We start from the raw sequence: 18,166 nt of genomic DNA, 5'->3' as shown, positions 1-18,166 counted from the left end.
TTCACTCCCACTAAATCTCCAATAAAAAATATCCCATAAACATAGATTAAGAAACAACATATATTCGCAATGACTATCGATGATTTGAACATGCCATATTTATCTGAATAGGTATCATCCACCCTTCGTCTGAAATACGACATTTTCTGGTTCTTACTAAGCTTGGAAATTCTGAATAACTTTAAATATCCCCCATATGATCACTATAAATTAAGTATTTTAAATCATTTCCTTTAGATTTCAAGAAATACTTTTTTATAATTTTGGTTGATTCCTAGGGTATAATATCAACTAGATATTTTGGATCAATACTACGCACATATTGCTTTTAAATTGATAAAATTCTAATAGATCCAGAATCATGTGGAGGATAAGAGAACAATTTCTTTTCTGAAAATTTTGGAATTTACAACATATCTCCGGTTTCGCATTATACATCACAATAATTCATTAAAGATATATTCAAATCAACACTAAAGTCTTAACTTTTTAATACTAATTTTGTTGTAGTTTTCTAAAACTAGTTTAAAATTTCAGGAGTGAACTCAACTAAAATAAATTCAAATTGTTCTTTTATCATAACATTAATGTTTATATCCAATAAATTATTCTAGTTATAAATATGATAATTTTAAATTGATTTTTTACTGTTTATTTCTTCTAAATTAGGCAGAAAGATTCCATTACAATTCGGTGAAATTAGTATAAAATCTGGTCCTAAGCGACGTATAATAATTGTTTTTGTTTATTAATTTTTATAAGGGAAAGCAATTAAAAATGATATTTAGGAGAAACTTTTTAAAGGTTTTACTACATCAAATACAACGTGAATATGGCCTAAATTTTGATCATTAAAATGCAGAGAAAATACAAATTTTATACGTGAGAATAAAACTTTTTTAGGTGAAGATAATGAAAATTTAAGTTTTAAATCCTCAATATTTCCTATATTCTCGAATTAATTTAATTTTTCGAATGAAATAGTGAAATTCACCGCTGAAACCTATAATGGATCCGGAGATATTAGTGAAAGCTTGTATACATTTTTGTGGTTTAATTTCAAATCATATAAAATGTCCAAAAGTAGTTCTTAATTATTTTAAATTACATAGTGACGATATATAGAATTTTATCCAATTTTGCTAATAGCGAGCATTCTTTAAGGAGTAAAAAATGCATTTTTAATTGTTTATTAATAAACCAAATATTTTTCATAATCACCTAGTTTTTTTAGGACAGCTGCTTGGAAAAGTTCTTATTAAGTCATTATATTTCCCTTGTCCTCTAAATTATCATAATTTGCATATTAACTATTGATTAGCTATATTTAAATCTATAGAACGGCAATTTCAGGTGGTTCTTAATCAAAATAACTATCTCCTACGGCTTCTAAAATCAATAAGTCAAAGAAATTTTCATCCAAAACATGTTAAGAAAATTAATTATTTCTATCTTAAATAAATGCATCGGCTTTACATTTTTCAAGAATTTGTGTATTCGATATAGGAATTTTTTACTATCCAATAACGTAATCAATTCCGTCAATTCTATCTATTAACTAAACATATAAAGAAGTCATTACACCTTTGAAATTAGAAAATAAATCAATTGTTATTTGATTGGAAAATGTGATATCTGTATAGCTCGAATCTTATTATAGAATCTCATTTTAGCTTGACCGAGCGAAAAAACGTATTTTTACTGTATCCCTAAAATAGTTTTAAATCAACGGCTGGAATGAGTAAACTCTTAGTTTTGCTGAAACTGGATATTGTTTTTATGCCTAAAGGTGCTAGATTTGAGTTGTTTCAGTAATTTAAACATGTGCATTTTCAATAAACTTGATCTCATTGAATTCTTGCGAATCAAACTCAATCATATTATTGAAAATTTGCTCCTTTTCCTTATCCTAGAAATAGATTTCTGGAGGAACTAACTCTATATTAATAAGATTGCTCGTATCAGCTTTTTATTATGGCTCTGACTCTATAATAATATGGATTTATGCATCCAAATCCTCTATTTTGAGCAAAGCATTCTCAGAAAATGGTTTTTACTAGTTTAAATTAACTTTTTATCCACTGTCATGACTCCAAGTTCCCCAGCAAATTGTATAAGTTAAAGCATCTTAAAACGGCTCTATAATTTATTGTGAGGATGCACCACCTATGAAAATAGAGAGCTAGACTACGAATTCAAAAACAAGGCTAGATGAACTAGAAAATGTGAAAACATCCGATTTTGAGCTAAATAAATCGTATGCATTTGCGTCAAAATTTGTTTGATGGGGCTTGTTTGTGACCTAAAATTATTTTTTTGTTAATGGCATTAGGCCAGTGTGGGAAGTAACTTGTAGTATATATCTGTCTATATTGAACGAAATACTTTGTCTGTCAATGTTCACATCGTTCGCTAGTTCTACAGCTTGAACCAGGCTATCTATTACTGCATCTTTAATATCATTGTGGAGAGACTCTAATCCAATTCTTCTGTTAAAATTGCTGAATACAACTGCATAATCTTGTAGCTTTACTTTATAAAATGGCTTGTTTCTTGGTTTATTGATCATAGTTGCATTAATCCAATGTTCGGAATCAGACATATTAAATTTATACCAACCTTGTTAAATTAAAAAATTAGGCGGTTCATTGCAATTAAATATAAAGTTTGGCGGATATGACAATAGTTAGTGCGATGCAATTACACCCCGTAGTTTTGCATTTTTTGAATGAAATTCCTACTCCTCTAATTATCCTGTTAAAATAGATGATATATCGTTGGTTTATTTCATAGGAAAATTAAAAGTTGAAATTATGGATTAAGATTATCCACATAACAAATGAACCTGCATATACAACTCATCATTTTATGATAATACCGTCATAATGGGAAGTTTAAGTACAATTTTTGCAGGCCTTATTGTAAATTCATATTTTTATGAAAACAAGATATTTGAGGTATGCAATTTGTTGAAAAATTTAAGGTATATAGTTAAAGGTGTTGTCTAAGATGGGACAACTTACGTTGGTAATTAAAAACTGAATAATTCTGTAATAAAAATAAAGAGTCCTTATGGGCTTTCTGGGCTTATTTATGACTATCTTGAATATTTAACATATTCATTTAGAAACATTTATTATTTTTCTAAATTCTAGCAATTTAATATATAATATTGATAATACCTAAATCACTTTCTTAAAATAATAACGAGTAAAAATAATACTAATAACGATATTGTTGATATTATACTAACAATCATTAACAAAGACGCAACAACTGGAACAATAGATAAAAAATTGTAGTTATATAACATCATGTTTATTATAAAGTAAATAATTATTCCGAGTTCCGTTGTCAAAAATTTGACTTTTTAAAATATGATTTATTTTACTATGTTGACTTAGAACTATCCAATTAAAATAAAACTGAGTATAAAAAGCTAAATTATTATAAATACGATCTCTGAATAAACTTTATGAAAAAAGAATTACATAAAATAACCAATTATTTAAAAAACAAAGGAAACTAAAACTATAATTCTAAATACAAGTAGAAATATCCCTGTCAATCTAGGGTACGGATTCCCTAGCTACTCATCATCTATAAATTTTGATACATTAAACTAGCTTTATTTTGGCATACTGGGGTATTCAGATTTATACTAAGTATAATTTACTGTAGGCTAGGTAAAATCTTATGTTAGGCTTCTATTTTCTTTCAATTATTCATTAAAGCTGTCAGGCTAGTTTCCACTATTATATGGCAGCACAATGTCAGAGGAATCCTCGTCTAGTGCTCGCATTAAAATTTCCAATTTTATTATAATACTAGTATTATAATATATTAATTACAAAGCTAAATTTAGTCTAAATCACTCGCGCTTCATGATCACTACACCGGCTGCCACCGCAACCCCCAGAGGCAAAAAGCTTGCCAGGCAAAATCCACTGGCAATCACCTCAATTTTGCTACTAAAACCATAACCAAACAGGACTACATGTAGCGCTAAGAACGATACCACGCCAACGTCGTAGGTCGCTTGTTTAACGTAACCGGAAAGCTTTTGGTTGACATTTAAGATCTGGCTTTAGATCACCAAAATCGTAACCAGCGTCAGAAGTGCAACCGCATTCTGGACGAACTCGGCGTATTTTTACTTCGTAAAAAATCGAGTGAAATTCGCCGAAATTTACAAGAAAATCGTCAGGAATGTAGCAGTCTATTGAACAATTTTAAGCCAGCGGGTATTGGTGCTGACAGTGTTCATGCAGGTGTTTGTCTCTTCCGAAATTAGGATATTGTGCAAGTCGTTGGTGGACGTTTAGAAGTAGTCAGTATACTTTGTGTTCTCGGTGACAATGGATTTGGAGAGAAAGTGCGAGGATTTTTGCAACGGCGACACAACCATGTTGATGGTGGGTTCGTCGATATCGATCTCATCTTCAATTTTCATCATTTGGAATTTTACGCTAAACTTATTATAAATGTAATATTATATGCTATAAATCATTCCGCAATTTAAGCCCTAAAAATGCCACCAAAGTCTGAGCCATTAAATGCTTGGGATGCGTAGGAATTTCACAGATATACAATTGAGCAGGAAGCGAAAGGCCGAAAAATCTGGGAGAGCAAATACGGTGAAGATTATTGTGAGAAATGGAGCGAAACACACAGAGTAGCAGCAGAAACTCGTGAAAAATTCGGTATGCAGCCAGCTGTGAGAACTTAAAACGTGGAACTATTCAATGCTAAAACTCTTCCCAAGGAAATGCAGAAAGCTGTTCATTACGAGCTAGAAAACGATGTTACCGGAATTTGGGCCGATACAAACATTGATGCTGACCTATTCCCTGTCGACAAGCACTCAAAGAGGACCTTCAGATTTGACTGATTTATTTTTACTTTCTAACATATCCTTCACTCTTTAACATTCTCGCCAACTTTCTCGTCTACTTCCTACGCACCTTATTCTGATCCTTTAAATATCTAAGTTTCTCCATTTATCTGATCGAGCAACCACTCCAATTCTCCAACTTCGAAGTGTAGCAATGGCTGACTCTGAATATCGCTCTAAAAGTAATCGCTGACTGCGTATATTTTGCATTTTTACTAGTAACCACTCTGACTGACAAAAATAGGTGGTATTTTTGGTTTCGTTGGTGCATTTGGCTTTTTGTCAAGTTCACCATTTGAATATTATTATAGTTTCTTCCTGTATCCTAAATAACGCACACAATAGTCTTACTTTAGACGAGCGATCTCGCTATCCTACGCTAGCTTTGCTGCTTAAATTGAAAGATCAACACCGTAAATCGGAAGAGAAAAGTTCAGAAATTAAAATTAAAAATGTGCTCCAAATGCGCATAGCTGCTACCCTGTGAAATCCCAAGATAGCGAAGTGATATAATCAGATTAAAACGACTCTCCTTAGAAAAGTGCTATAGGAGTAAATGTCTGTGTATCGTAAATGGTAACATCGCATCCAGAAGCTACAGCAAAAATCATACGATAAGGCAAATCGGTGATATTCTACTTCTCGTTGTTAAGCTGGTAAAGAACTGGAGAAAACTTAATAGTCGTAGAAGGGAAACGGAGTCCGGGAAGTACAATTGAAGGATCTTATGCACCTGTGTGTGTTGCAGTTTTAGTATAAACGTAACTGCAAAATGTTTAACTGATAAAATCTTTTTCAGTAGATTTAACAGGTAACTAACCACATGGGAGTACTAAAAAACTCGTATCTGGACTCCAATCGCATTATCTCCTATATAGTGCAATTGCATAGACTGTGCGTAAACTTTGCTACTCAATTTAAAATTTTTCCGCACCTCTGTTCAAAAAGAGGCTTGTAAAATTTACATTTTAATAAGAGCCATTTAATAGATATTTTGGAATATTTAAACCAGTTTTGAAGTTAGTTAATTCTTCTTTAAATTGGATCCCTTCTCCAATAAAATCTTCCCTGATATAACTAATTTTTTGTCCTTTCCTTATACTAATAGAATTTTTATTTTACTTACAAATCAAAATTTGGACCTCATTATAGCTTTAAATAGCAAGTAAAAAGCCACACCTAGACCAAGAAATACCCAAAATCGACGAGTTTGAAGCTTTGATTGTAAACTATTTATTACATGTTCTAATCTGATCGTAATCAATGTTGTAGTTCGCTATTTTCGTCCTCACAGGAATCAGAAGTAAGTAACCATCATGTGTACCAGCAGCTATATAAGACGAATCTGGGGACCAAATAATTTCGGAAAATTGGTGTGGAAAATCGAATTTGCGGAAAATTTTGAGTTTTTTATGGTTTATATCATTAGGAGTGAATGTGTATATAAAAATCTTCTCTGACGTAAGATCTGATCCTAATACCGCCAAAAACCTTCCACAAGGGCTGAATGAAATTGATAAAACAGAATTCATTGGAATCGCAAGTTCTGGAGCTGATGGTATTCTTGAATCTTATTACGGAAGTTATAACTAGTTGTTAAAGTGTTATACACAAGCATGGACATATGGTTATTTTAGGCATGACTTCGAATGTAAAAATACAATAGCTCCTTCATCTTGTGAAACACCACCAGTAGCAAGAATATCTAAATATGGGTGATATGCTATAGATCTAGATATAATTGCATCTGGATGAAGAAATAAAGTGTTCGTGTCCATTTTTTCGAAATAGGTATTATATATAACTATATAATATTCTAAATTGTAAAATAAATTGAGTAAGTAAATTTATTACAACTTCTACAGAATTCATATCTGATGAATGACAAATTTTGATTAAAATTTTAAAATTATATTTACCTAAATATCAATTATCATTAAGTTAATCTTATAATTAAGCCACCCTAAAATTATAATTAAAAAAATACAATCCTAAGACCAATCTTATTTTACTTATTTTTATGATTCTAATTATTTTAAATTAATAATGTTTAATGACATATTAACTTAACGTATTCAATATTGAACGGTATAACGAGCTATAATATTATAATTGTTTCTTTTTTTAAATAATTACTCTATCAATAAATGATCAAGTATAAAAGTTTAAAATGATATTTGGTATCCAACTTTTAACATATGATCAACATACATACCAGTAGACTAAAAATATATATTATTGTGAAAAATTTACAAAATTTAAATAAGGAAACTTATTATTAGCAACTGAATCTTTTAATCTTAGTGATGATAAAAAGATTCTAGCAAATACAATACGAAAAATTTATTAGTCATGATATTATTAATTGAAAAAGACTTCTGTATTAAGTAAGAGTAGCTTATAAGAATTATCATTTATATTTAGGAAAAACAATATAAAAGTGCTTATACAAGCAAATTACTATGTTGAACATAGATTAATGAAATGTACAAACTGATAGGTAACAAAAATTACTATTTGAAGTTAAATAAAGTAGTAATAATCCAAAAGTGTAATGGTTCTGTAAAATTCAAGTATAGAACAATAAAAATTGATCCAATTATCATTAAAATAAAATATTATTTCTATTTTATAATTAAAATATACCATATGAATAAGATAATTTATGAGTGTACCCTACTAAATTATTTAATATTATTATATGTTACAAATGTAATTCAAAATTTAGGACCTTTGCTAAACTAAACGTATATTATATTTATAATATCTTTTATAATATATCGTCATTTTAATTTAAATGGGTATCTTAAATTGGTTTAGAGGTGTGTTATCAAGTTTAGGTTTGTGGTCTAAGAAGGCTAATATAGTATTTTTAGGATTAGATAATGCTGGAAAATCAACATTATTAGCTATGTTAAAGAACTCTTCTGCATAATAAATCGCTCCTACCCAGCATCCTACTTCATAAGTTTTACAAATTGGTTAAATTTAGTTCAAAACATATGATCTAGGTGGTCATGAGGTAGCTAGACGTGTATGGGAGGAGTATTTACAGTCTGCATAAGGTATTGTCTATCTTGTTGATATAGCTGACCCATCTAGATTCAATGAATCTAAAGACGCTTTAACCTAGATTATTAGAAACAAAGACTTTAATAAATTACCTATAATGATATTAGCTAATAAAATTGATAAACCAACTGCTGTTTCCCCTGATGATGTTCTTTAAGCTTTGGGACTACACGATTAAGTTACAGGAAAGGACGCTAAAGTTGCTACTGGATAAAGACCATTAGAGGTTTTCCCATGTTCTGTTATAAATAGAGAAGGATATGCTGAAGGATTCCAATGGCTTGGTAAGTTTTTCTGATCAATTTATTCTTACTTTTCATTTATTATCTTATTTTAATGTTGAAATGATGTAAAAGTATCATGAATATCAGAAATAGTTAATAATATTCTTTAATTATTCTATATATTTTATAATAAATAAATTTGCTTATAATCCAAAGACATTATAAATATAGAATGTTTAATGATTAATATATACAGATCTTTTTAAATTATAGATGCATAAGTAAATTTTAAAGAGCTAAATTAAAATTTATCAATAGTATGATGCTTAATGATTTTTTATAAAATCTACAACTAGTAAACTAAGACTCCTTAATAAGTTACATGCAAAAATTTATGTACTAAATTAAAAATAAATATGGTGCTAAATTAACCTCCAATGTCAATTTATTCCATTGTATATGATATATTAAAAACTATGCATAGTTCAGCTATCAATCGTATGTACATCATATACTCAAGCAATACAGGACTCTATATTTGTAAACAGTTCATTAACATATTAATGCAAGTGACTTTAAATAGTTCTGTTTTGAATTAATTTATTTAACCTATTTAGTATTTGCAATTTATATGCTCCTTCCCTTAGTTTTCTCCTATATTTATTATTATATTTGCGTAGATAATACTCACTACCATCTCGCAACAAAATGAACTGCCCCTACTGTAATGCGGCAGAAATCTTCATTCGAATGGACCGCCGTGCCGGACAGAATTTTTGCACAAAGTGTTCTATGGTACTTTCTAAAATAATAGATAAAGAGCTAGAAGCACGTAAATTTGCTGATTCAGCAGCAACAATGGCTAGGGACCGTACTGGATCCCAAATCAATAGAAACCAGACTAATTAGAAGGCGGAGGCTGCTGCCCATCAAGTGTGTATGCACTGTAGAATTTAGCAAGACATTGGACGGAAGGCGCTAAGCGTTTTTTACGAGTACTAAGCTGCTGCAGAGGTGGTTAAGTCAATGAAATCACGTAATTTAGAAGTGGTTTTATCAGGTTGTATTTACTTGCAAATGCAGTTAGACTAAAACCGAAAATGTGGTAGACATTGTGAGAACGAAGCTCCAGAATTAAACCAAATTCGTGGGAAATTGGTAGAATTTTGTAGTGGAAAGGGACGAGGAAAGGATCCGTTTGAAGCTTAAATTGTGGATTTAAAGAAATTTTTGAATGTGAAAGCTTTTTCTGACGTTGGGGAATGTATTGTAGAAGTTCGAAAGCGTGTAGGTGATTGGCCTGACCAGGCCATTAACTGTGTTGGTAAAGCTAGGAACTAGCTTATCAAAATCGAGGACGAAAAAGTCAAGCTGATGACAGTTTTTAAGTACACTTGCTTAATTTACGGTCTACTGTGCTTCAGTGGCTTTAGAAAGGACAACTTGTCAAGAATTATTACAATAGCAAAAGCTGATGAAAAATGGTTCACCGAACAGTTAGAATCCGTATACAAAGAGAACAAGCTCGTTCTCGATAAGTGCTTTGAAGGCATGCAATAAGAGTGAACAATTAGCCCTCACTGCTGCATTTGCGATGCTTATTCCAAAATTACGTTCAAACTAACGCCCTTCTTCCCATTCTCGTTCAAACCACCGTCGTTATGAACATTTCTGTCCGGCTTGTGCGTAAGAAATTTCGGCATTTTCGTCCTGAAAAGCACTACAAAAAACATAATAAGCACTACTATGAAAATGATCAAAATAAGAACAAAGAAGCTCAAACTGCCGCTTTCGACGTTATTGAGCCCCATAACGCACGCCCCACCCCGCAGAACGAGCCCAGAATCGCATGAATTACAAGTAATAATTTCCTGCTTTAAATAGCACTCGCCACCTGCCAAAACCTGCTTGAAGCATCCATTTCCCACTTTCACAAAACCAGCTGGACACGTTTCGCAATAAATTCCAGTGGTATTTTGCGCGCATTTGCACGAGTAAAAGGTCTTCAAATTGATTGCTTTGGAGCAAGTGTGCCCGGAGCAATTGAGCTCGCAATCTGCGTTTAAGCAGATTTATTGAGTTCCAAAATTCGTGAAAGGAGTGGTGCAACTTTTACAAGAAACTGAGTCGAAATCGCGCGATTTTGACGTAAATTCGCAAATTCCGTTGCACGTTTCGCATGATTTCGAGCACTTTCCGGTGCTGTCATAAAGGAAAGCGCATTTGCAGAGGAATCCTGACTCTAATTCAGAGCAATTTGCGCTAAAGAGATTCGAAAAATTTCCTAATTTATTGGTTTGATTTACACTGGATTTCTGGTAGTTAATGACCAAAATGGTGTTTTAGGGTTTGAAAGTTAGTGATAATGTGCTATCTGTGGGGTTAAATTTGGTTCCAACTCTGTCTTTGCAGAGATTTGGGAAATTACAACTCGATTTATCTTGAACGGAAACTAATAAACTGGTAATTTTACGATCTAACGAAAAAAGGTCCTAAGTAGAGTTAAAATCTAAAGATGAATTGATAATTACGGTTTCTGAGATTGAATAAATCGAATCAGATGAAGATATGCGTTCTTATACATTTAAGTTCTATGTGAAAATAGAAGAATTCTTTATAACTGTGTATGGTGATTAAGAATGGAAATTTACAGTAGGTTACAGGAATAACGTGTTTATAAACTGCTATGAAAACAACGTGTCATTAGCGATTCTATCGAATACTGAATTCAGAAAAATACAGTTTTTAAAGGTTAAAACACCGTATGATGTGTTTATTAGCTGGAGAATATCTAAATTTTCGAATTAGACTCTGTCAAAAGTAAGATCATGAGTGTTATTGAATATTGTTTACTACCTTGTAGAAACTGGAATTACTGGCTTAATTTACTTTATAATAACATTAGAAATAAGTATGCTAGCTGAATTATTAATAACTAGCTCATTTATATAAAGTGTGAAGTTATTTCCATTCAGATTTGTCATGTTACCAATGATAAGATTTTCACCAACTGCAATATCATTATATAATTCTATGTTATTCTTATTTTTGTCAATTTATTCTAATAATTAATCTCTGTTACTAACAAAAATGCAGAAAACATAAATCATTTTGAATTTTATACAATAATATATAAATTTATATATAATATTATGATAATATTTTAGCACTCCATAATTTTTAATAAGTTTATTATATCATAAATTAAGGATTTCTAGCCTTTCCGCAAAACTCAAATGTCATCTTAAAACATAGAGAAACGCGGCGATCATACTATTACCTTCAAGGTACTTGACATGCCTGAGGAACTTTACCAACGCATTATTGATCTGGCAGTTTTTGCATTAGAGAAATTCAATGTTGAACGTGAAATGGCATCATAGCTCCAGCGTGATCTGAATCGTGAATTTGGTTAAACTTGGCATGTTATTGTGGGCAAAAATTTCGGATTTTATGGCACCCATGAGAGCCAACGTTTCTGTTATTTCACTATTGGTGCTATATAATTTCTCTGTTTCAAGAGTAGGTGAGAGTGATGGGAATTGTTATTTTGTATTTTAAAATTAGTTATTATGTGATAGTAATAACTAATTTTTAAAATTGAATTAAAAATAAATTCCGATTACGATATAATTGTAATATAATAACTGAATAAAATTAAAAAATGGTTAGTTTTATACTATAGTTTTTTTGTAAAATAATACCTCTTTCTATAAAGTTATTTTAAAGACCCGATTTTAAGTTTATGGATTTAGAACAGTATATTATTAATAAAAATGATTATATACAATTCATTTCAAATTTGCCCAAGATTCGTTTTGCTACGAAATTATTTTTTAAAGAATTATTGCTTCAAAACTCTTTCTAAAATACATCATAATAGGATCTATTTTAACAGTTGATTAAAATCTACAGTAAACTTTGTTGTATATTTTAAGATCACCAGAGTTATTGAAGAATGTAGTATTTGAGTCACATAAGGTCCTTATTGATTATATTTTAATACGATACTACCAAATAGTCAAATTTAAAGTAATGTAACCAGATCCCACAACTGATGTTTAGAATTTGTGGGAGTGTGATTCGAAAGTTTGACCTAATTTGGTGTGCTTGATATCATAAATTTCATATCCCAAAAATGTTTGATTTGTTAAGCAAAAATTTTACTCACAAGATTCAACAAATTTCAACCCATGAAATTAATGCTTTAGCTTATTTTCATATTCAGAAAACTTAAACAATGAATTTAGCGTTATTAGTAAGTTCATTATTATGATCTAAAATTATATATAAAAAGGGTATAATCATAAATTAAGAATTTATCTAAATATATTATATAATATTTAAATTTATATTAATTTATAAATGTCTATAGATAATTTAGTCGACGCAAACAAAAAGCTTAGATTTAATTTACATTCTCTTTATTAAACTAATAAAATATTAGAAGATAAAAATGAGAGACTGAAAGAATCTATATAACATTCAGCTGTTATTCTTAAGCAAACACAAAGTAATACCTCGCATAATAATATTTCTACAGATATTCAATTGCATAATGAGTAATTAGAGGAGTAAAGATGTCGTTATGTTTAGTAGTAGTAGCAACTAAATGAGGATCATTCCATTTTAAAATCTCAATTTTAAGACGCAATGATAAATATACACGAGTCATTTGAATAACGTTTAGATCAAGTAAAAATTGATATAAAATACATATCTGATGAATCGCAATAGATAATTTTAAAAACTAAGTTATTATAAGATCATAACGATGAGCTTAATAAGTTGCTAATTAAAAGATCTGCACCATCTGAAAAGGCTAGTCGTGTAAGAATGGCAGAATTAGAGATTTTAATTGATAATCTATAGATATAAAATTAAAATTTGTAACAATAAAATATGTTATGTATTGCAGATATCGATAGTATAAAAGACGAAGAACTCAGTTCTTTATTAGAAGAGAACACTAATTTAAAAGATACTATACGTTTATTACAAGATAAATTACAATAATTAAATGCAATTAGGAATTAAGATTAGAATATTCCTGAAAATACAGATATTATCAATAATAATGTTACATTTATCTAGCAATAGTTTCAAATGTTATAGTTTATTTCATAAGGTAATACTATTAGGAAATTAGCAGAAATGATCAAATTAGAACCTACAGAAATTGCAATATCTTAAGAGGATATAAACCGCACGCAATATGATGATCTCTCAAAGATATTAGATATCCTTAATCTGAAAACAAAAATATCATAATTGAAAGACAAGAACTCTCTAAAAGATCAGTAAATCTAGAAATTGAACTATAAACTATCGACAATAATGTAATGAATTATTATTACTTGCTATTATTATACCTTATATATTAGATTTTTATTACTATTTTCTAATGGAAAATATATTAATTGAGAAGAAAATCCTTTCGAAGCTCATGCACGAGAATTAAAACTATCAAAAAATTATTAAAAAACTCTATTTATAAATAGAAGATCTCAAAATTGAGCACGAAACCACAATCATTCCTCAACACGATTTTCAGTTTGAAATCGTCACCCTGACTGAGGAAAATTAGCGCCTAAGCAAACTTGCTACAGAACTATCCATTTAGCTATAAAACGACCACTCACAATATTCATAAATCAGCTCATTCTAGCATAATACCATATGCGCGACCTAGCAACTACACGCCAAGTATGGTGCCGAAATCACTATGTTGAACCAGTAAATTCGCAATTTGCACACAACCCTGAATGCAATCTAAAATGCACCTGCCTAATCTGACTTCGAGCTTCCAAAATTTGAGATTTCCACATTTTTTCCACAGATTTCGTACGCTCTTGAAAATCTGCTAACTGCGTAGTCCTTCCACTAGCAGCGCCACACGTAGATGCTGCTCCTGATTGCAGAGAAAATATCCCCAAAACTGCTTAAAATTACCAAAATTCTAGATGATTTCGATCCAAAATCAGTGCAGATTTTACGGGAGTAAGTCTCACAACTAAATGCTAAGAATACTGATCTAAGTAATAAGGTTAAGGAGCTTACACCTTTGGAGACGTTCCAGAATGACCTGGAACTAGCCAGTTTTCGCCACGGTCAGGAGCTTGAAAAGGTTAAAAACCAGCTTGATTTGACGCGTAAGAAGCGCGTACAACAAGCAGAAATCATCGGAAAAATGAAGTAACTTGTTTCCAAAACGTAACGCGAAAACTGCGAGCTGACGTCGATTTTGAACGAAAAAAACGAAGAACTGGAGAATGTTAAAACGGTGTTCAGCGTTTTGTAGAATGAGCTTCAGAGTAAAATTAAGTAGCTAGATGGAGGGCGGGAGCTTGAGTTCAGCGAGCAAGCCAGCGTTCTGAGCAGTGTCGAGAAGTTGCTGGGACGCAGGTTGAAAAAGTGAATAGAGTTATAAATACTTCTATACGATCTATAATAATGGTAAGATATGAAATCTTGATATATATTAGTTTGTATTAGAAAATTGGTTAAGACTGGAGATATTAATTGGTTGATCCAAATTTGCTAAATGTGCTCTATTTTGATTGTATATGGAGCATTTAACGATTTATTTGAACACTTCATAAAAATTATGTAATTTATGATGTATTTAGGCAAAGTTTTATAGACTAACCTAATTAATTGATAGCTGTTATATGTGAATCAGAGTAATTTAATTTTCTATAAATATTTATTTTTTAAAATAAATTTAACATTTACATAAATATAGTTATGTACAAAATTTTATCAAATAGTATAACTTAATTCAAAATTTAATATTATATAAAAATTATACAGTATAGTTGTACTAACCTATTAAACTTATGAAAGTTTAAATTTTAAGTTTTAAAATCAATTCTACTTATAAATTTAATTTCTAAATTTATGAAACTAGGAGTATAATAAATCATTTAAATTAAAAGAAATATTTAATATATTAAGTATAACTAACATTATGAAATTTTCGGCATAGGACCATTAATAATATTAAATACAGTAAATTGAGTAAATTTATCAGATTAAATTCTAAGTAAATTATTTTACTTGACGTTGGACAGGAAATTTATATTATTGATATTAATAAGGAAATATAGAGTTATTTTTAGTACTAATTTCGAATAAATATAATAGATTAAAGTATAGATTATAAATTTTTTCTGGAAATAGTGTAAATAGAATGTTTACAACTCTAAATAATGAGCTGTACTAATTTTTAAAAAATGGAATTCAAACCACCTAATATACCAAAGCAAAAGGGGAAAAGCTTTATACAACAATTTCCATTATTGGAATTAACCACACCGATTTCCAACTCAAGCACTTATTTTGTTCCAAGTATTCTAGATAATCTTTCGTCTCCATCCTCTTCCAGAAATATTGTTTAACCAGATGAATTACCTCAATAATTAATTTAATCTCAGTTATATGCAGATATATCAGATAGCATATCTGATGAAAGTTTTCAAGAGTTAGGCAATTAGCACTAACTTGTACTGCGAATAACCGCTAGTAATGCATAAGCCAATGAATTGTTATATAATGTATCTTAACTTAAGCGTTATCTTAGTACCCTTAATGATAATATTAAAATTTTATCGAAGAATTAAAGAAAATTATTCAAGACCGTTTGTTAATGAGGTGAGAGTCTAGTATTTAATTTTAATATATAATAAAATTAATTAGTATAGTTCAATTTATTATACGTATTTTTATTATATATATTATTATAGTCCTTTTACCCGGGGAAACTTCCCTTTCAAACAATGGAAAAGTTAGCTAAATTATCTTTACTCAAATAAAAATTAGAGGTTTAATAGAGGGAATCATTCAAAGGTAAAAGAGTCGAGAGGAATGATATATAAAATAAATTATTAGACTAAAAGATGAAAAAATAATTAGCAGAAGAAAGATCTAAATCTTAACAAAATAAAGTTGATTTATCTCATGCTTTTGGAGTTTTATCACTTCGAGATATCTAAAATAGTTCCTGCATTCAATAGGGAATATATTTATCATAAAACTCACAAGTATTTTCGAATGACTCTCCAAGTTAATTATTGTTTGAATCATAGGAAGATCGAACTATAACTCCACTATAACGACTACTGTCCTAATAGTCTGTATCTGAAATATCTGTTGTAAGTAAAGTTGAGAAAGTAATAATGTGATATTTAATATGGTTCACTATTATCAAAGGTCAATATCATAAAATAGCATTTAAATTTTTCCAGCTGCATCATCGTAATTTAGTTCTTCATGTTACTCTTCTCCATATACTTTGCGTTTCCCTAGTACTTCAACTTCATCTTTAACCATTACCTATCTACGACCGGCTGCTCTAGATTATTATCTCGATTTATTTCTATTTGTAACTTTTTCTACTTTAATGAAAACTTCTTAATCAAGAGTAACTCCAATTTTAACTTCATCACCACCAAGTAAATTATTTTCTATTTCTTACTTAATTTATATCATATTCTTTTAGATATAATCTTAATCATACTTAGATACATCTATATCAATAACTTATTATGGACTAAACAGATACTCTTATAAAACAAAATCTACAATCTCAGTTATTTTTTAATTTTTATCCTTTGAATTCTCTTCGTTGTCTGAATAATTTTCTGCATTTTAGTCATCAATTGCTGATCTAGAGTAAATACTATTGACTAGTTTTCTATATTGTTCTGGAATTTAGTTACATAAATAAGCCAATAGACCATCAACTTTTTTATTATATGCCTAATCAGCCTTTTCTACTGATAGTTTAGTGAGGTAACCATCTTGCTACTCCAAAGGCTCTAATTGATACTAGTACATCATTGGATATTAAAATGACATCATCTATGAGAATACACTTAAAAACGTTGGTCTAAATCTAAGTTCAAATGGAATCGTAATTGTTTAAGCATATTAGTTAATGTTATCAACAATAAAGAACATAAGCTATCTATAAGCTGAATTTACAATTAAATTCGAAAAGAAACTACGATTATTAAATTTTTTCTCATAGTCTTTATTATATTTAAGTTCAAATGAATTTGAAACTACTAAATCTTTATTCACAGCGCCGTTAAGAATTTCTTAAATAGCATCTAAAGTAAAAAGGAGAACAGTAAAACTAAACAAGCTATGTTAGTTAAGTTTTCTTAAACTTGCAAAAGTTCTACCAAATGTGTCTTATAATTTTGTGTGTGTCTTATAAACTTCCTTCAACAAAAGCTGAACTTAAGTCGTATTTAGCGTTAATGGATCGTATGTAATCTCGATAAAAGATTATTGATTTTTAACAGCGCTAATGCAAATATCAGCAAACATATACTCTAATTCATCTTATTCAATTTTTTATTCAGAATACAAGTACTTAAGTGTTTTTGCTGTTGAAATAACTAAAGTTATTTCATTATTCTAAGTTTGCACTAAAGAATCAATACCAAACACCAACCCTTTAGTCATTCTTCTTATAAATACATTCAATAAATTCATCATGAAACCTGTCCATTAAAGCTATTAGTTAGACTAGAATTGGCTATCAAAAACAAGTACAAACTCATTAAAGTTTTAGGCATTCGCCTATACAACTAGCTCTGCAACTCTATATAATAATGCATTAGGTTTGGTCACTGCATTTGTTTATTCTTGAGACTTAGATGAAACTAGTTAAGAAATAATTAATCTTGTCGGTATTTCTAGGTAGTTTATAGGAAGTTCCTTGTTTTGTGGCAATTTAATACCTGCCTATAATTATTATTATTATGATGGTAATTTGAACATATTTTCATTTACTATTTAGTCTTTTACTTATTATGATGAACATCCCATTTTAAGAAAATATTATATATAATTAATAATAGTAAATTATATATTATTATGATGAAATATTTACTAGTATTTTATATAATAATTATTATTATATGGGTTATGACGTTTATTTTATTATACTTTATTATAAAATAAG

The 18,166-nt window shown here is 29.6% G+C and overlaps 15 protein-coding genes across 15 annotated transcripts; 8 read left to right on the top strand and 7 right to left on the bottom strand. All coding sequences in view use genetic code 6, as the record gives it.

The window, feature by feature from the left end:
* Position 1: 1 nt before the first annotated feature.
* Positions 2 to 3,133, bottom strand: SS50377_27651 (uncharacterized protein; the record flags this gene model as incomplete). The annotated part of the gene is made up of 1 exon (XM_067911436.1): positions 2 to 3,133. The coding sequence occupies one exon, from the start codon at positions 3,131 to 3,133 to the stop codon at positions 2 to 4; it is 3,132 nt and encodes a 1,043-aa protein (XP_067762123.1).
* A 54-nt stretch (positions 3,134 to 3,187) lies between these two features.
* Positions 3,188 to 3,802, bottom strand: SS50377_27650 (Transmembrane domain-containing protein; the record flags this gene model as incomplete). Its single annotated transcript, XM_067911435.1, has 1 exon — positions 3,188 to 3,802. One exon carries the CDS (start codon positions 3,800 to 3,802, stop codon positions 3,188 to 3,190), a length of 615 nt encoding a protein of 204 aa, XP_067762122.1.
* Positions 3,803 to 3,871: 69 nt separating this feature from the next.
* Positions 3,872 to 4,456, bottom strand: SS50377_27649 (Transmembrane domain-containing protein; the record flags this gene model as incomplete). Its single annotated transcript, XM_067911434.1, has 1 exon — positions 3,872 to 4,456. The coding sequence occupies one exon, from the start codon at positions 4,454 to 4,456 to the stop codon at positions 3,872 to 3,874; it is 585 nt and encodes a 194-aa protein (XP_067762121.1).
* Positions 4,457 to 4,531: 75 nt separating this feature from the next.
* Positions 4,532 to 4,891, top strand: SS50377_27648 (uncharacterized protein; the record flags this gene model as incomplete). The annotated part of the gene is made up of 1 exon (XM_067911433.1): positions 4,532 to 4,891. The coding sequence occupies one exon, from the start codon at positions 4,532 to 4,534 to the stop codon at positions 4,889 to 4,891; it is 360 nt and encodes a 119-aa protein (XP_067762120.1).
* Positions 4,892 to 4,917: 26 nt separating this feature from the next.
* Positions 4,918 to 6,672, bottom strand: SS50377_27647 (Transducin; the record flags this gene model as incomplete). Its single annotated transcript, XM_067911432.1, has 1 exon — positions 4,918 to 6,672. The coding sequence occupies one exon, from the start codon at positions 6,670 to 6,672 to the stop codon at positions 4,918 to 4,920; it is 1,755 nt and encodes a 584-aa protein (XP_067762119.1).
* Positions 6,673 to 7,691: 1,019 nt separating this feature from the next.
* On the top strand, positions 7,692 to 8,264 carry SS50377_27646 (GTP-binding protein Sar1; the record flags this gene model as incomplete). Its single annotated transcript, XM_067911431.1, has 1 exon — positions 7,692 to 8,264. One exon carries the CDS (start codon positions 7,692 to 7,694, stop codon positions 8,262 to 8,264), a length of 573 nt encoding a protein of 190 aa, XP_067762118.1.
* Positions 8,265 to 8,982: 718 nt separating this feature from the next.
* Positions 8,983 to 9,756, top strand: SS50377_27645 (uncharacterized protein; the record flags this gene model as incomplete). Its single annotated transcript, XM_067911430.1, has 1 exon — positions 8,983 to 9,756. One exon carries the CDS (start codon positions 8,983 to 8,985, stop codon positions 9,754 to 9,756), a length of 774 nt encoding a protein of 257 aa, XP_067762117.1.
* An 11-nt stretch (positions 9,757 to 9,767) lies between these two features.
* SS50377_27644 (Cysteine-rich membrane protein 2) lies at positions 9,768 to 11,300 on the bottom strand (the record flags this gene model as incomplete). The annotated part of the gene is made up of 1 exon (XM_067911429.1): positions 9,768 to 11,300. One exon carries the CDS (start codon positions 11,298 to 11,300, stop codon positions 9,768 to 9,770), a length of 1,533 nt encoding a protein of 510 aa, XP_067762116.1.
* A 126-nt stretch (positions 11,301 to 11,426) lies between these two features.
* On the top strand, positions 11,427 to 11,720 carry SS50377_27643 (Dynein light chain; the record flags this gene model as incomplete). Its single annotated transcript, XM_067911428.1, has 1 exon — positions 11,427 to 11,720. One exon carries the CDS (start codon positions 11,427 to 11,429, stop codon positions 11,718 to 11,720), a length of 294 nt encoding a protein of 97 aa, XP_067762115.1.
* Positions 11,721 to 11,981: 261 nt separating this feature from the next.
* Positions 11,982 to 12,458, bottom strand: SS50377_27642 (uncharacterized protein; the record flags this gene model as incomplete). Its single annotated transcript, XM_067911427.1, has 1 exon — positions 11,982 to 12,458. One exon carries the CDS (start codon positions 12,456 to 12,458, stop codon positions 11,982 to 11,984), a length of 477 nt encoding a protein of 158 aa, XP_067762114.1.
* Positions 12,459 to 12,555: 97 nt separating this feature from the next.
* Positions 12,556 to 13,536, top strand: SS50377_27641 (uncharacterized protein; the record flags this gene model as incomplete). The annotated part of the gene is made up of 1 exon (XM_067911426.1): positions 12,556 to 13,536. The coding sequence occupies one exon, from the start codon at positions 12,556 to 12,558 to the stop codon at positions 13,534 to 13,536; it is 981 nt and encodes a 326-aa protein (XP_067762113.1).
* A 58-nt stretch (positions 13,537 to 13,594) lies between these two features.
* Positions 13,595 to 14,608, top strand: SS50377_27640 (uncharacterized protein; the record flags this gene model as incomplete). Its single annotated transcript, XM_067911425.1, has 1 exon — positions 13,595 to 14,608. The coding sequence occupies one exon, from the start codon at positions 13,595 to 13,597 to the stop codon at positions 14,606 to 14,608; it is 1,014 nt and encodes a 337-aa protein (XP_067762112.1).
* Positions 14,609 to 15,425: 817 nt separating this feature from the next.
* Positions 15,426 to 15,842, top strand: SS50377_27639 (uncharacterized protein; the record flags this gene model as incomplete). Its single annotated transcript, XM_067911424.1, has 1 exon — positions 15,426 to 15,842. The coding sequence occupies one exon, from the start codon at positions 15,426 to 15,428 to the stop codon at positions 15,840 to 15,842; it is 417 nt and encodes a 138-aa protein (XP_067762111.1).
* Positions 15,843 to 15,968: 126 nt separating this feature from the next.
* Positions 15,969 to 16,373, top strand: SS50377_27638 (uncharacterized protein; the record flags this gene model as incomplete). Its single annotated transcript, XM_067911423.1, has 1 exon — positions 15,969 to 16,373. The coding sequence occupies one exon, from the start codon at positions 15,969 to 15,971 to the stop codon at positions 16,371 to 16,373; it is 405 nt and encodes a 134-aa protein (XP_067762110.1).
* Positions 16,374 to 16,395: 22 nt separating this feature from the next.
* SS50377_27637 (uncharacterized protein) lies at positions 16,396 to 18,030 on the bottom strand (the record flags this gene model as incomplete). The annotated part of the gene is made up of 1 exon (XM_067911422.1): positions 16,396 to 18,030. The coding sequence occupies one exon, from the start codon at positions 18,028 to 18,030 to the stop codon at positions 16,396 to 16,398; it is 1,635 nt and encodes a 544-aa protein (XP_067762109.1).
* Between the last annotated feature and the right edge of the window lie 136 nt (positions 18,031 to 18,166).

Source organism: Spironucleus salmonicida, chromosome 7 (genome assembly GCF_000497125.1).
Source record: "Spironucleus salmonicida strain ATCC 50377 chromosome 7, whole genome shotgun sequence".
NCBI lineage: Eukaryota > Fornicata > Diplomonadida > Hexamitidae > Spironucleus > Spironucleus salmonicida.
This window is presented reverse-complemented; position numbering and strand designations above follow the sequence as displayed.